The sequence below is a fragment of the Leptonychotes weddellii genome, chromosome 11 (genome assembly GCF_054177405.1).
Source record: "Leptonychotes weddellii isolate Sample4059 chromosome 11, ASM5417740v2, whole genome shotgun sequence".
Taxonomy (NCBI): domain Eukaryota; kingdom Metazoa; phylum Chordata; class Mammalia; order Carnivora; family Phocidae; genus Leptonychotes; species Leptonychotes weddellii.
In genome coordinates, this window is record NC_138379.1 from 58815160 (window position 1) to 58830901 (window position 15742).

At 39.8% G+C, this 15742-nt stretch overlaps 1 protein-coding gene across 1 annotated transcript in view; it reads right to left on the minus strand.

Annotated features, from left to right (window-relative positions):
• The window catches only part of RAB38 (RAB38, member RAS oncogene family), a 62121-nt gene that overhangs the window by 29622 nt on the left and 16757 nt on the right, over positions 1-15742 (minus strand). The window contains exon 2 of the mRNA XM_081799009.1: positions 7786-8066. Within this exon, the coding sequence (XP_081655135.1) occupies positions 7786-8066 (281 nt within the window). The remainder of the gene's footprint in view (positions 1-7785; positions 8067-15742) is intronic.

The window sequence follows — 15742 nt, forward strand, 5'->3', positions numbered from 1 at the left end:
TATATGTTAAAAAAAGAAGAAGATAGTAGGAAGGGAAAAATGAAGGGGACGAAATCAGAGGGGGAGATGAATCATGAGAGACTATGGACTCTGAGAAACAAACTGACGGTTCTAGATGGGAGGGGGGTGGGGAGATGGGTTAGCCTGGTGATGGGTATTAAAGAGGGCACGTACTGAATGGAGCACTGGGTATTATATGCAAACAATGAATCATGGAACACTACATCAAAAACTAATGATGTAATGTACGGTGATTAACATAATAAAAAAAAAAGTACAAAAAAAACCCCTAATGATGTGGGGTGCCTGGGTGGCTCAGTCAGTAAGCCACTGCCTTCGGTTCATGTCATGATCTCAGGGTCCTGGGACCGAGCCCCACACTGGGCTCTCTGCTCCACGGAAGCCTGCTTCTCCTCCCACTCCCCCTGCTTGTGTTCCCTCTCTAGCTGTGTCTCTCTCTGTCAAATAAATAAATAAAATCTTAAAAAAAAAACAACTGATGATGTAATGTATGGTGATTAACATAACTTAATAAAATTTAAAAAAAAAGAAGCAATGATTCAAATGGTTGTACTACAGACTGGAGTTCATCATATGAAATGGTTGTTACCATTAAACACCACCATCATTTCCTTTATCGTCATTTTATAATTTTAAAGATTTTATTGATTTATTTAATTATTACAGAGAGAGAGCGCACAGGGGGAGAGGCAGAGAGAGAGGGAGAGAGAATCTCAGAGTACCAGCTGAGTACAGAGCTCGACATGGGGCTCAATCCCAGGACCCTGAGATCATGACCTGAGCTGAAACCAAGAGTTGGCCCCTTAACCTACTGAGGCATCCAGGCACCCCGCCATCATTTCCTTTAAATGATGTCTTCTAACTTTGCTCTAATTTTAGATTTCAGATTAGGCCCTTCCTTTTATGTCCCTAAGTATAGACAGCTCTCATCAAATCAGCTAAACATCCAAGGTTAAATGTGCTGGGACCAAGTAAGTCAGTGAAGGCACATCCTACAGCCTCATTTAAATTCTTTGGCGATGGATGCCTAAAACCTGGAATATCTATTTCCTATAGGAAATTCTAACATTTTAAGAATAAGAACTAGCACCTCATAGCATTCTCTGAACTCAGAAAGGCCTTAATATACATCATTCACAGCACAGACCTGGACAGTCACTCAATACAAATTGTGTTGAATCAGTGAATGCACCAGTGACTGTCAAGAATTTTTTCATGGTTTGACATTTGAAAAATGGGAATAATCAGAGATGGCCTACTACCCAATTTAAAAATAAAAGGTTTTTTTTTAAATGGTGTGCTATACTTAACCCACTAAAAAATGAATTAGAATGAGTCTCTACCCATACCCAGGTGAATTATCTATGCATTTCCAATTTGTATAAGGATATTATGTTTCTAAGTGCCTATTTTCTAGAAGCCTATAAAATAAATGATATGTGATACTACTCTTCAAGCAGCTTCCAGAAAAACTAGCCATGTCTTAACTGCTGCATATTTCAGCCTGCAGAGTAATAATAATAATAATAGTAACAATAAAGAACTCAGTAAACAACGAAACACAGAAAACTTTCCCTTTAAATGAGAATTCTAGACCAGCATTTCCTAAGCATGTCCCACTATTTTGTTAAGTATTGTACATGATCAAACATATTTAGGAACTTCTGCAGGGTGTAGTCCCCTCTTAGAGAAGATACCAGAAAAAGCCATTATTTGTATGGCACGCCATCATTTTAGAAATCCACAGTGGCTCTAGGGCATATTTTGATTTTGAAATGTTAACATATGAAATAACAAAAAGAGCATGTTAGAATAAAAAAAATAAGATAGTAGTTATACAGCTTTAGAGAAGTCACTTATGTCCCAACTTTTTATTTCTTTCAAATGGTAAATAATAATAAAGCCTACTCCATAGGCTCATGCTAAGGATTGAATGAGTTCATATGCATAAAAATCTTTGCATGAAGGTACCATATAGCAAACAGCAAGAAATCCAGCCATGGTTCTTACTAGAGACTCAGAATGCACATTTGAATATCAAAGTCCCGAAAAGTCCCGCAGCAAGGGAAAATGTCGTTCAGGTTGGTTTTCTCAAATGTCTTTGACCATGTATATTAATCCAGGTTCTCGGTTGCAAGACACAGAATCTGAAGCTGGCTAAATATGAAATAGTTTATTCAAGAGATACTGTGTAGCTTGCAGGATTATTCGGCAGTCTAAAGAAATAGGCTCAAACCTAAGCTTCCAAAAACTCAAACCCCACATAAAACAGGCCTGATGAGGATACAGCTGCTAGCCACCATTGAGCACTGGGTCCTAAAAATCTGCAAATCTTCAAGGAGCTCAACTTGAATTCAACTGTCCCTGGGGCCAATAGTGATTCTCTTTCTGGGTCAAGCACAGGACCCTGCAAACTCTACTGTCTCCCAAGGATAGAGGCCTGTTCTGCCTCCACCTACCCCCCCACCCCCACCCCCACCAAAAAATGGATTTTGTATTGTACCTTCTTCGTCTAGTTGCTCAATCAGTATGACTGATGGAATCTAGGTCATATTCCTGTGCTCTGGCTGCAAAGAGAGCAAAAGAAAGTTTTATGGGTTCTTCCTGGGAAGGTAAGCCTGCTATGGCTAGAAGTTCCCCAAAGATAGCAAACATATGTAATAATTACCAGAAATCCAAAACACATGAAAAATATCACTACACTGAGGACGACCACCTCCTCCCTGTAAAAAATGAATAACTTCTTATGGAGAGCACTGCTGAGTATACTCCTTCCCCCAGAAGGACACACATCAACATTTTTCTTTTTAACTGCAGGGAAGACGTTAAAATTGAGTGGAGTTTAATGTAAGAAAGTTTCTTCCTGGGATACCCATTGATTTGAGAACATTCTGAGCAAGAGGAGGGGCCTAAAAAGTCACTATACATAGGATAGAAATCTGCTAGGACTAGGACACGAGGCAGAGGGGACCATGAGCCAGGGGCACTGCAGGTCTGTGACCTTGGTTCCTGTCACCACCATTGGATAGATATTACTGTTCCACTATTTCCCAGGCATTTTCCTGGTGTCCTGTTTCTAAACACAGCACTGCACCCTAAAAGCAGGATGGAACAGCCTGGAAAGGGCTGAGATATAGAAACAGACCCTTCTACCGAGTGTAGCTGCTGTGTGCATCAGAGCTAAGTATGGATGGTGACATCCAGACCAGTAGATGGGCTGCAGGAACAGGGGATAGGGATGTTATGCTTGAGGGGTAGGTATGGTGTATATGTGTAATCAGGCATAACATATACCTATGTCACTTAATGCTCTCAACAACCCTAGAAGGTGGGTTGGTGTGGCCATAAAAGTGAACCTTAAAGGAGCAACTGGTGGAGATTCAGGCCATGGGTACCACCAATATACCAGGTAAATGGGTCAGCAGGTAGCAGGGCCCCATCGGCCACTGAGAAGGCCCCAGAAGATAGGACTCCCAACATTGGGGATGGTCCAACAAGAACAGACCAAGGCTCTCATCCTAAAGAGACAAATCTACCAAAATGTATTGTCAAGACTGGGCTTGGGCACAGGAATACATAAAATAGACATTATTAGAACTCAGGTATAATGCGGACAGTGAGATGTACTGGAGCTCCTGATCTATAGGATGATTGTGTAAATCTAAATTACAACCCAGGAATGGGGGTGTTACAATAATTATGCTAGGACAGCAGGATAAACCACAAATGTCCTTAGAACATGGGACATGTGATCACAAATATATATTATCTGGCCCTAGTGAATCCACAGGTGGAATTCAAGTAAATGCAGCTGAGAAAGGGAAAGAACGCAAAGGCTGAAAACTAAAGAAAATTCAACTTAGGAGAGACAGTGTTTCCTTTTATTCCTTTGGTTTCAATATTTGAAGAGATGATGTAAAAAATCAGAGATGCTAGCTAGCATACAATTTACTTTTTCGCTCTTAATTCATAGCCAGAGGCTACCATGAATGTTCCAGCAACAGCAATGAGACATGAAAACTCTCACGGAAAGTTATTCCTGAAGACTAAAGAGCAAGAGGGCAAATTTCCCTCAGCAGTAGGTTCAGCAGCAGGTTCAGCAGCAAGATGGAGACTAGTCCCAATGACAAACTCTTCCACCACCCTGCAAGTTTCAGCTTCAGAAATGGCCAAGCCACAGTTGCTGCAAGACATGGCTATGGGGTCAAAGCCAAAGGTCATGGCCTTTGACGCATTCAAAGTTTTAGAGACGTAAAAAAAAATGAAATCAGATGTTTATCACCAGAATGAATGATTACAACATCACACAAAAGGACTTTAATTATTAGTAGATTCATTTTCTAAGAGAAAGATCTCTATGAGAAATGTTCCCTGATCCCAAATGTTGTAATCAAAGAAGGAGTGGATCGTAGTCTCCAAATGCTGTCACCTTGTCTTCAGGTAGATAGTCTGATCTGGGCCTTTATTTGCAAATGCTGTGATACTATCCTCAGAAAGGAGGCAGAGTTTTATCAGTTTTATCAGAGATCTTTTAAAAAGACTTTTGAAGCAGTTTGACACTCCAGCCTCAACGCTGCAGTATTGTTCCTGAGATTCTAGGTGTTAACTTTGAATACTAACCTGGCACCGGGAAGACACGTTCATTAGGACAATTTCAGTAGCAGTACATTTAGAGGGAAGATGTTGAACGCAGTACAATGAGGCCTTGTACCCTCTTTAGCATTTCAGCGTACTTCAGGCTTGTGAAATCCCTCCACCCTCTCTCTGTACAGAGCTTCTCTTCAAAGTTTACACTGGCAGGGATTTGGAGGATTAAAAATCCCGTATCTAAGTACAGTAGGTCAGTCAGGCCTTAAGTTAATGAACCTCATGCTCTTAAGCAGAGTTTGACTGCAGCGGTCGAGCAAGAAATGTCAGAGTGAGGTGAAAGAAAATGGCCAAGAGGTTCTTTGGTCCACAAGCAAGTTTAGTCCTCCCTACAAATTCATAGGTCTTTTCCTTTCTTTTCTTCTCCTTTTTCTTTCCTTCTTTCTTTCTTTCTTTTTTTTTTCTAACACTTTTCCTCTATCTAACACCCTATATATTTTACTTATACTTTATTGTTTATTATTATTCAGGAGGTCAGGATTCTGTGTGTTTTATACATTGCTATATTTCCCAGAGCCTGGTACATAACAGCTGTTCAATAACATTTGTTCAATGAATGAATGAGTGAGTTATGGAAGACTCCCTCACCAAATAGATGAGTCATTCATTCCAGTGTGCCCTTCAGATAGAAAGTAACCTATTGAGAAAAGGATTTCTCTAAAATCCTACTCTTCTACCCCTGTATGTGGAGTTTCCAGGCAGAAGAGCAATTCTTTTGAAAGAAAGGAATTTGAAGGAATATGCAGAAGCCATAGAATAAAATTGAGTGTGGAGCTAAGGAATAAGGAGAATAGGTGAAGTCACATGAATTTTGCCATTTAAAATGAAAAAAGCCAGACTAACGTCCAAAAATCAAACTATAAAAAATGTCATATTTCTGGGGTGCCTGAGTGGCTCAGTCGGTTGAGCATCTGACTCTTAATCTCTGCCCAGGTCTTGATCTCGGGGTCATGAGTTCAAGCCCCGCATTCAAAAAACAAAGTCATATTTCTCAAAATTCTGTAACCTCATAAGACCTGTGAGTTTTGCTCTGCATTTCTCTCTTTACAGGAATCATCCCTCAAACAAACAAACCAAAAGGGTTCATTGACAAGAAAAGTAGAAAGACAACAGCAAATGATGGATACTGTGTCCTGAATCAAAGGAAAAATCCTAAGAAATAGGGGAAACAAAGGGTTTTGGAAGAGAGAAGGAGAAAAGCATACTAGTGTGCCGTGGTTCCAAGAAGGAAGGCAAAAAACCCAGGAACTTCTGGAAGTAGCAACTTCCAGATACAGGCCAGCTCAGAGATACCAGAGAGAGGAGGAAGACACTGAGACCATCCAGGGCATGTGGCCAGAACAAAAAAGCATCCCAACTATGACCGAGAAAGTTGGCACCACCACCCTCTTCTCCATCTCCATCATCCCCCAACCCCACGCAGTTGCCTAATCCCCGCTGGTGTTTAAACTTCAGCGAGGGGCACCTGGGTGGCTCAGTTGGTTGAGTGTCTGCCTTTGGCTCAGGTCCTAATCCCAGGGTCCTGGGATCGAGCTGCGTGTTGGGCTCTCCACTCAGCGAGGAGCCTGCTTCTACCTCTCCCTCTGCCCCTCCCTCTGCTTGTGCTTGCTCCCTCTCGCTCTCTCTCAAAATAAATAATTACCTTAAAAAAAAAAAAAACCTTCAGTGAGAGTCTCAAATCAGGTTTTTCTTTCCTATCCCTATAGCATTTACCCTCGTTCAAAGCCTTGCCATTTTCCCATAGGAATGCAACGACTACCGTGTTACTCGGTCTCCAGGTTGATCTGCCTCCTGTCTATCTTTCCCTAGTCCCTGGGGAAAATTAGTCCATTCTGCTCTCCAGCATAAAACGGGTCAGAGATTCCTCCTCGGTCTATTTGAATGACATCCATTCACGTTATATTTTCAAACCATTCTCAAATGATTGCATGAATGTTTGCAATAAGGCCTTAGTGTGATTTCCATAAGTACAGAGACAATGCCTATCTTATTCACAGCTGAATCTCAAGCAACTAGCACAGTGCCTGTGCTCCATAAGTCTTTAATATGTTTTCCACAAATAAATAAAAATGGGAAAATTATGATATAAAACTATACAGAATGCAATCCTAGTAATGTAAAATATATTTATATATTTATATGTAAAATAAATACATATTATATAAATATATAATATCTATTTCAATATACAATTCATTTATAAATATAAAACATAAATTATTTCATATATATTAATGTAAAATATATGCACACAGGAAATAGCAGAAAAATACAGTGAAACATTTATTTTTTTAATATATGCTTTTTTTAACTTTCAAAATTTACTATAAAAGCTTTTTTCTCTCTCTCTAATACTGAGATACAAAAATATAAGCAAAAACAAAAGGGAGTAGAGCAAATGAGATATCTCTGACAAATGAGATAGCAGCATGGGGCAGAAGATAATATCCTTATCATGCCACATCGGGTTCTTCATCTTCCAGCCCTGATTCTTCCTCACATCCTGCTACTCCTCTGCCCCCCAGAAAAGTGAGAAGTGCCAAACAACACGATATTCTTCGCAATTACACTTGCTGTCTACTCTCTCACTCCACTATTTCAGTATTCCCAATGTGATAGTTCCACATTCTTGCCATCTTTTCACTTCTAGGGCAAAGCACAATTCCCGACATACAGAAGAACATATTAAATATTGATGGAGTAAAAATTAATTAATACATGGATAAGGCAGTGACATTGAATGCGAGGCCCATTTCTTTCATTTACTCTAAAATCATACTTACCTAATAGGGTTGTGTGAGGACTAAATGAGAAAATGCATATAAAATATGCCCGACAGATAATAAGCACTCAATAAACAAACAGTTATTAACCATTATCACTGAGACCACGTACAAGTCACTTTTTGCTCTCTTAGCCAAAATCATCTTAAATTGTGGATAGTAATTTCTGCCCTGCCCACTCATCCCCTTGAGATGAGAAAGAGCTTCAAGCAATTTGGGAACTATAAATCACTAGACAAACACATATTAATATCATGATGATGATGACAATGATCATATGATTATTTTCTTTCTGACTCTTGCCTAATACATTTCTCCTTTAAGTTCACATTACCTTTGCTGATGTTTCAAACCATCCTATGAAACCGTGCTCCTTGCAGAACTGGTCCATCTTGAGGCCATTGTTCATGAGCACGTCCTTCCCCTGGTCACATTTGTTGGCCAACAAAACCACGGAAACTGGTTTGCCATTAGGGAGACTTAACTTTGAGTCCAAATCACTTTTCCACTTTGTCACTGCTTCAAATGTAGCTGGCCTGGTGACATCGAAGACAATAAATGCACCCATAGCTTCTCGGTAATAGACCCTTGTCATGTTTCCAAATCTTTCTTGACCTATCACCAAAAAGAAATAGAAATCAAAACCTTATTACAATTGTAAATGAAATCACATATTGGAACCTCATGAGGCCTCCAGTGTGAGCAGATCACTCAGGAAAGTTCTCCAGTGCTCATCTTTAGAGTGAGCTGAATATACAATCATGCAGCTTTATTTTTGATCTTTGAGTCCAGAAGGGATTCATTCATTTAACAAGTATTTATTTACTAAAACTTCTGTAAGGTTCTAGAAGTGTGCTAGTACAGCATGCCACTAGTCAGACACAGCTACTTAGGTTTAATTAATTAAAATTAAATAGAGTTTACAATTCAGTTCCTCAGTCACACTAGCTACCTACATTTCGAATGTTTAGTAACCACGTGTGGCCAGTGGCTATAGGATTAGACGACTCTAGTATAGAACATTTCCATTATCCCTGAATGTTCTACTGGACAAAACTGCTCTAAGCACTTGGGATACAATGATTAAAACATGAAAATCTCTGCCATTATGGAGTTTACATTTTAATGGGTGATAAATTATAAATTATAAACATAATAAATATAACTAAATTATGTAGTATGTTAAAAGGCACCCACAGTCAATCCAATTAAGGGTAGTAGTAGCTAGCATTTATTTATATTTACTAACCATCAGAAATGCAGTTTACACAATCATGAAGGTACAATTACTATCCCCATTTTACAGTGAGAATGTTGGGACCTCAAGAGGCTAAGTAACTTGTTCAAATTATACAGATGGTGCGCTTTGGAAGTTGGAATTCAAATCTGAATTGAGATTCAAATCTTTTTGAATCCAGAGCCCATAGTCATTTGCCAACATTGAATATTCTCAACTACTAAATCATTAGTCTTAGACTATCTCTCCTCCAGGCTTATGTACCAAGAGTGTCCCACTCAACGCAACTAAACAGATAACAGATATTTATATCGATGCCAGTGTCCGGACTACATGCTTGGAATACAACAGTAAACTAGATGGCCTTAAGTACTCTACAATCTGTTGGATAAGAAAAGCCCTTGGACAGAGAAAGAGAGAGAGAGAGAAGCAGGCAGGCATTGGTCTTATTTAGACCAATCAGCTAGAATCACTTTTGCTCTGATTCTTAATTTTTTAAGTGAATGTTGGCCAGTTTGTTAAACACTCTAAGGTTAGCGTTCCTCATCTGCAAAATGGCAGCAATAATGTGTACCTCAGAGGGCTGTCATGTGGATGAAATGAATGAACATATGGAAAGCACCCGGCATGGGACTGTAGAACTAACTGGCCATTGAGATTTCCCTGCCTTTCTCCAGCATGTTAAAAATTATGAAAGACAATATGATGTCGGTAGTGAAATCAGAGTTCCAGAGCAGAATTTATGGCAAAAAATTACTGGGATTTCTGCCGATTAATAAAATGAAATGAATCCTTTTGCTTATAACTCTAGCCACTAGTAGTAGCTGAAGACAGGAGCTAATGAAGACTGGGTTTGTATTTTTTGAATCCAAAACTCCAGAAGTGTAGGACCACACGAAGGCCTTTTATTCTGATTTGGTCATTTATTTATGGCAAGAATCTTATAAAGTTATATAAATTAAAGCAAAGTGAAGTGTGTATTTAATAAGCCAACTTGTTGCAAAAAGAATAAAATCACGAAATTGGTGGGTATCTAAGAAAATACCAGGTCCAGGTCAACATCTCTAAGAACACTTCACACTAACTTTGAGCACAAGGTGTTGTGATGGTGAGTTTTAATTCACATTTTGTGGGCACCTGAGTGGCTCAATCAGTTAAGCGTCTGCCTTCGGCTCAGGTTGTAATCCCAGGATCCTGGAATCGAGCCCCACATTAGACTCCCTGCTCGGCAGGGAGCCTGCTTCTCCCTCTCCCTCTGCAGCTCCCCCTGCTTATTCTCACTGTCTCTCTCTCTCTCTGTCAAATAAATAAATCTTAAAAAAAAAAAAAAAAAAAAACCTCTTTGCAGGTTGTTATAGTCACATGGGCATGAGCATTGCAGATTGTGAGGACATGATCCATGAGCACTTAGTGAAAATGGACGCAGGTCAAGTCTGATGCCCTAGTGGTCCTAGTGGGTGAGCCTGTGTGTTCATACTTGTATCAGTGGAGAGAAGAGCATTCTGTAAGGGCCAGCACATGATGACCCTAAAACATTTCTTACACGGGTTTTACCACAGAAGCTTTTCTTTGTCCCCCCACAATCATCTAGCCGATGAAAGAAAGTGGCATAATACTCTTCATATGACACACAACCCACAGTTGAACTTTCATTTCTCCCAAATGAGTTTTAAATTTCTTTTATTTCCTTTCCTTTCTTGGTTCCTAATACAAACAGTGATCCCCTTTGATACTGCTCAGGATGGCCATGACATTTCAGGAAGATAGGGGGAAAAAAAGCCCTCTGTGATCATTCAGGACTCTGAAAGGCCTTTGGGCTTTGTGCAGTTGTCTTATGATCCCTTGCAGGAACTAATCAGATGAAAGGCAAAGTCATGGGTTATTCAATAATCTGCTTGTCCAGAGGTTTTCATAGTAGAGTAAGGAGGTCCTCAAGAAGAAAGATTTTTACAGTTCAAATATATGGCAAAGGGTCGTTTTTAAGACTATGCAAAAAAGCTATGTATAGGCTTAACACCTTTGTAGGAATTCAAAAAGGACAATCTGTGTGTTTGTGTGTATGTGTCTGTGTGTGTTTGAGTTTGTGAGGGTAAGTGTGCTAGATCAGGAACAAGGAGAAAAAAAGTGATCTTTGTATATTAAGGTCACTGGTCCTGCAGACTTGAAAAGTTTGTATATCCGGTGTTCCGGCGAGAGGTCACATTCAGACAAGGGCATTTCCAGTGCTCACATTTTATCCTTCCTTTGTCAGCTGATAGCTCTCTCTGCTGTTTCTTATTAAAAGAATGAGAACCATGTGACTTTTCATGAGTGCCTACATATGGGCAATGTAGAGACCTGATGAATTCATCATAGGTAATTTACTTCAAACAAACAAACAAAAAAACATAGTTCAAAAATTCCCAGTGGGCTTAGATCACTCATTCAACACACATTTACTGAATAGCTAATATGGTCCAGGCTCTGTGTTTTGTGCTGCAAATACATAGTTTTTTGCCCCTGAGGAACTTCTAAACTAAGACGTGTCATACTGGATGCCTGCACCGAAAATGATCCAATTCACCATATGTAGGCTTCCATTTCTCTTAGACTCTACACACACATCCATGGCCATGTCAATGTGACTCATGATTCAGTGTCCAGCTTCCAGGAAAGTTAAATGATAAAGCAATGAACCGAATCACAAAAGTTAATACAAGCTGCAGTAATCATTTGGAAAATCTTGCTGCAGAAGGCAATAAATTGAACAGCCAGAAGACATGGGTCTTTGTCTTAATCACTGGTTACCAGTGCAGCCTTAGACAAATGCATTTCTCTTTTTGAGACTCAGTTTCCTCACCTGTAAAATGAATTTGTTCTGGCTGACCTCTAAGGTCCCTTCCTGCTTTCCTGCTTCTAGAGTTAAAATATTCCTAGTAAATCAATGCTTGGTTTCTCTCCCAACAGCCTTAAATGGTCCACTTGGTGTCACAGACTCAGCTAAAAATATACAGAGGCAATACAGTCATAATGTGTATTTAATGATATTTTCACTTGGTAATTAGTACTCTAGAGATGTTCTCAGTGGGCATAACCAAGCCGGAAATCCTCTACATAGGCATAGAAACAACAGGAGGAAGCGAGTTGGTGTTCTGTTAACCTGGGCACATTCTTTTACCACTCCACCACTAACCTAATAGCTCTGTGAGCTCAGTGAGGTAGCATTCTGAACCTCAGTTTTCCTCATTGGTAAAATAGTGGTTTGGATACCTGAAACTAAATTCATTACTGCCTCTGGGAAGCCCTCTAATCATCCTCCTCGGATGCAGGCATCCTGCTCTTCACCTGCTATGCCCCGGTGTTCCCTCCAGTTCTTAGCATCACTAGTAACACTGCCCCCCAGAGTGGTAACTTCAAGTCATCTTCTGACTCTTTCCTCACCCCTCTGCCTAAAGGGTCTCCAACATTCTACCAATGCTTCTGTTTCTGAAGCAGGTCCTGATCCCCCCCATCAGCGCTGCTACTGCTCCCATTCAGGCCCTCACCGGGAGCCCTGACAGCTTCCTAACTGAGGCTCTCAAGATCTCAGGTCTCGTCACTCCTGCTATCCTTTAAAATAAATATAAACACAGGTCTTCAGACATTCTGGCAGCATAAGAGATCACTAGATGGGCATCCATCAGAAGGAAATGAAATTACCATCTTCAAGAGCTGTCTGCACCCCCATGTTCACTGAAGCATTGTTCATAAGAAGTGAGACATGGAAACCTCTTAAGTGTCCATCAGTGAAGGAATGAATAAAGCAAATGTAGTGTATACATAGAGTGGAATATTATCAGCCATGGAAAAGAAGGAAATCCTGCCTTTTGCAACAACTTGGGCAAAAGCAATGACAGCATTATACTAGGTGAATTAAGTCAGAGAAAAAAATACTGTATGATCTCACTTATATGTGGAATCCAAAAAAGCCAAACTTGTAGGGGCACCTGGGTGGCTCAGTCGTTTAAGCATCTGACTCTTGATTTCAGTTCAGGTCATGAGATCGAGCCCCACATTGGGCTCCAGGATGGGCATGGAGCCTGCTTGGGATTCTCTCTCTCCCTCTCCTTCTGCCCCTCCTCGCCTACCCCCCACCACTCATCTGTTCTCTCTCTAAAAAAAAAAAAGAAAAAAGCCAAACTTGTAAAACAGAGAGTAGAAAGGCAGTTGCCAGGACTGGGAGTAGAAGATACAGGGAGATGTTGGCCAAAGGGTATAAACTTCCAGTTATAAGATAAATAAGTTCTGGAGATCTAATGCACAGTATGGTGATTATATACTTGCAAGCTTCTAAGAGAGTAGCTCTTAAGTATTCTCACCACATACCAGAAAAATGCTAATTATGTGAGGTGATGGAGGTGTTCATCCTACTGTGGTAATCATTTTGAAATATATAAGTATATTAAACCATCATGTTGTACAGCTTAAATCTACACAATGTTAATATGCCAATTATATCTCAATAAAGCTGTAAAGAAAAATCCTCTTAGGTATTTAGAGAATACCCATTCCTGGGCCCTACTCTTCAGAGATTCTTACTCTTCTAGTTTTGTGTGGGGCCCAGGAATCTGTTTTTAAGCACTCCCTAGGTGAAGTCTTAAAACTCTATTTCTATCAGAATCCACTTTCAAAATGTAAACATTACCAGTATGCTCTGCCTTCAATGACTCTTACATGCTTAGAAACAGACACCTTTATTAACACTGCACACAAGGAGACTTTGGCTCCAACCACCTTTCCAAACTCCTCCTGTCACTTCTTTCAACGCACTCCATGGCCAAGCCACACGGGAGTACTTATTCTTTCCAAAACACATCCTCCATTTCTCCCTGATTTTCTTGCCCTTTCATACCTCTGCTCTCAAAGTCTGAATTCTTTCCCCATCTTTCCTCCCACTCTGCTCAGTGAAATCCTAAGCATCTTACAATTGTGCCCTGAAATGTCATTATATTGGGGCAACGTTCCCTGGCCTCCCAGCTGAAACATGACTCCTTCTTGTGACCCTACAGCATTTTCTTTATCCTACACTATTCACCTTTATCATGCTATATATCTACGCTTCAGTCTCCACCATAGCACTGTAAAATACTGAAGAGCAAGTTGACTATGGGTATATATACATATATTTATTTATACATACACTCTTAAGCAGGCTCCACACTCAGTGCGGAGCCTGACATGGGGCTTCAAGACCCTGAGATCATGACCTGAACGGAAATCAAGAGTCAGATGGGGCACCTGGGTGGCTCAGTTGGTTAAGCGTTTGCCTTGGGCTCAGGTCATGATCCCAGCATTCTGGAATCAAATCCTGCATGGAGTCCCGCATCTAGTCCTGCATCAGGCTCCCTGTTCAGTGGGGAGTCTGCTTCTCTTTCTGCCCCTCCCCTCTGCTCATCCATGCATGCGTGCACTCTCTTTCTCAAATAAATAAATAAAAATTAAAAAAAAAAAAGTCAGATGCTTACCTGACTGAGCCATCCTGGCACCCTGATCATATTTTAATGTTGCAAATCTGAGGCCTGTTCTCTACTTGTATGATATAGTAAAAACTCAAGATACTATTGTAGAAATAAGCTGAAATTAAAATTATTTTCCTCTAAAATACATCACCGTGTATTCATGAACTAGTGCTATGTACTAAGCACTAACTCTATATTATACTCTCATTTCCAGTAAATGATCAATAGTGGAGAAAATTAACATTATTCTAACAGGGTTATGTACATATCTGTTGCAACAAGTTTCAGACTGGATTATGTTTTTGTTATCATTCTCATCTTCTTAAGAAATAATCGTGGTGTGTGTGTGTGTGTATATATATACACACACATATATATATATACACACATATATACACACACACACACAATGGAATATTATGCAGCCATCAAAAAAATGAAATCTTTCCATTTGCAATGAGGTATTATGCTGAGCAAAATAAGTCAATCAGAGAAAGACATGTATCATATGATCTCACTGATATGAGGAATTCTTAACCTCAGGAAACAAACTGACGGTTGCTGAAGTGGTGGGGGTGGGAGGGATGGGGTGGTTGGGTGATAGACATTGGGGAGGGTATGTGCTATGGTGAGCACTGTGAATTGTGTAAGACTGATGAATCACAGACCTGTACCTCTGAAACAAATAATACGTTATATGTTAAAAAGAAGAAGAAGAAGAAGATAGCAGGAAGGGAAAAATGAAGGGGGGTAAATCGGAGGGGGAGATGAACCATGAGAGACTATGGACCCTGAGAAACAAACTGAGGGTTCTAGAGGGGAGGTGGGTGGGGGGATGGGTTAGCCCAGGGATGGGTATTAAGGAGGGCATGAATTGAATGGAGCACTGGGTGTTATACGCAAACAATGAATCATGGAACACGACATCAAAAACTAATGATGTAACATATGGTGATTAACATAACATAATAAAATAAAATTAAAAATACATATATTATATATCTTTATATGGTATAAAAATACACAACATATTATATGGAATATGTATTTTTATAATATATACCTTTATAATATTTTATGTCCTATATTATACACTAAATTATGTAATTATATATCTTTATTTTATATTTTATATTCATAATACATGCCTTTTTTTAAAATTTTTTATTGTTATGTTAAGCACCATACATTACATCATTAGTTTTTGATGTAGTGTTCCATGATTCATTGTTTGAGCATAACACCCAGTGCTCCATGCAGAACGTGCCCTCTTTAATACCCATCACCAGGCTAAACCATCCTCCCACTCCCCTCCCCTCTCGGACCCTCAGTTTGTTTTTCAGAGTCCATCATCTCTCATGGTTCGTCTACCCCTCCGATTACCCCTCTTCATTCTTCCCCTCCTGCTATCTTCTTCTTTTTTTTTTTTTTCTTAACATATATTGCATTATTTGTTTCAGAGGTACAGATCTGTGATTCAACAGTCTTGCACAATTCACAGCACTCACCATAGCACATACCCTCCCGAATGTCTATCACCCAGCCACCCCATCCCTCCCACACCACCCCCCCCACTC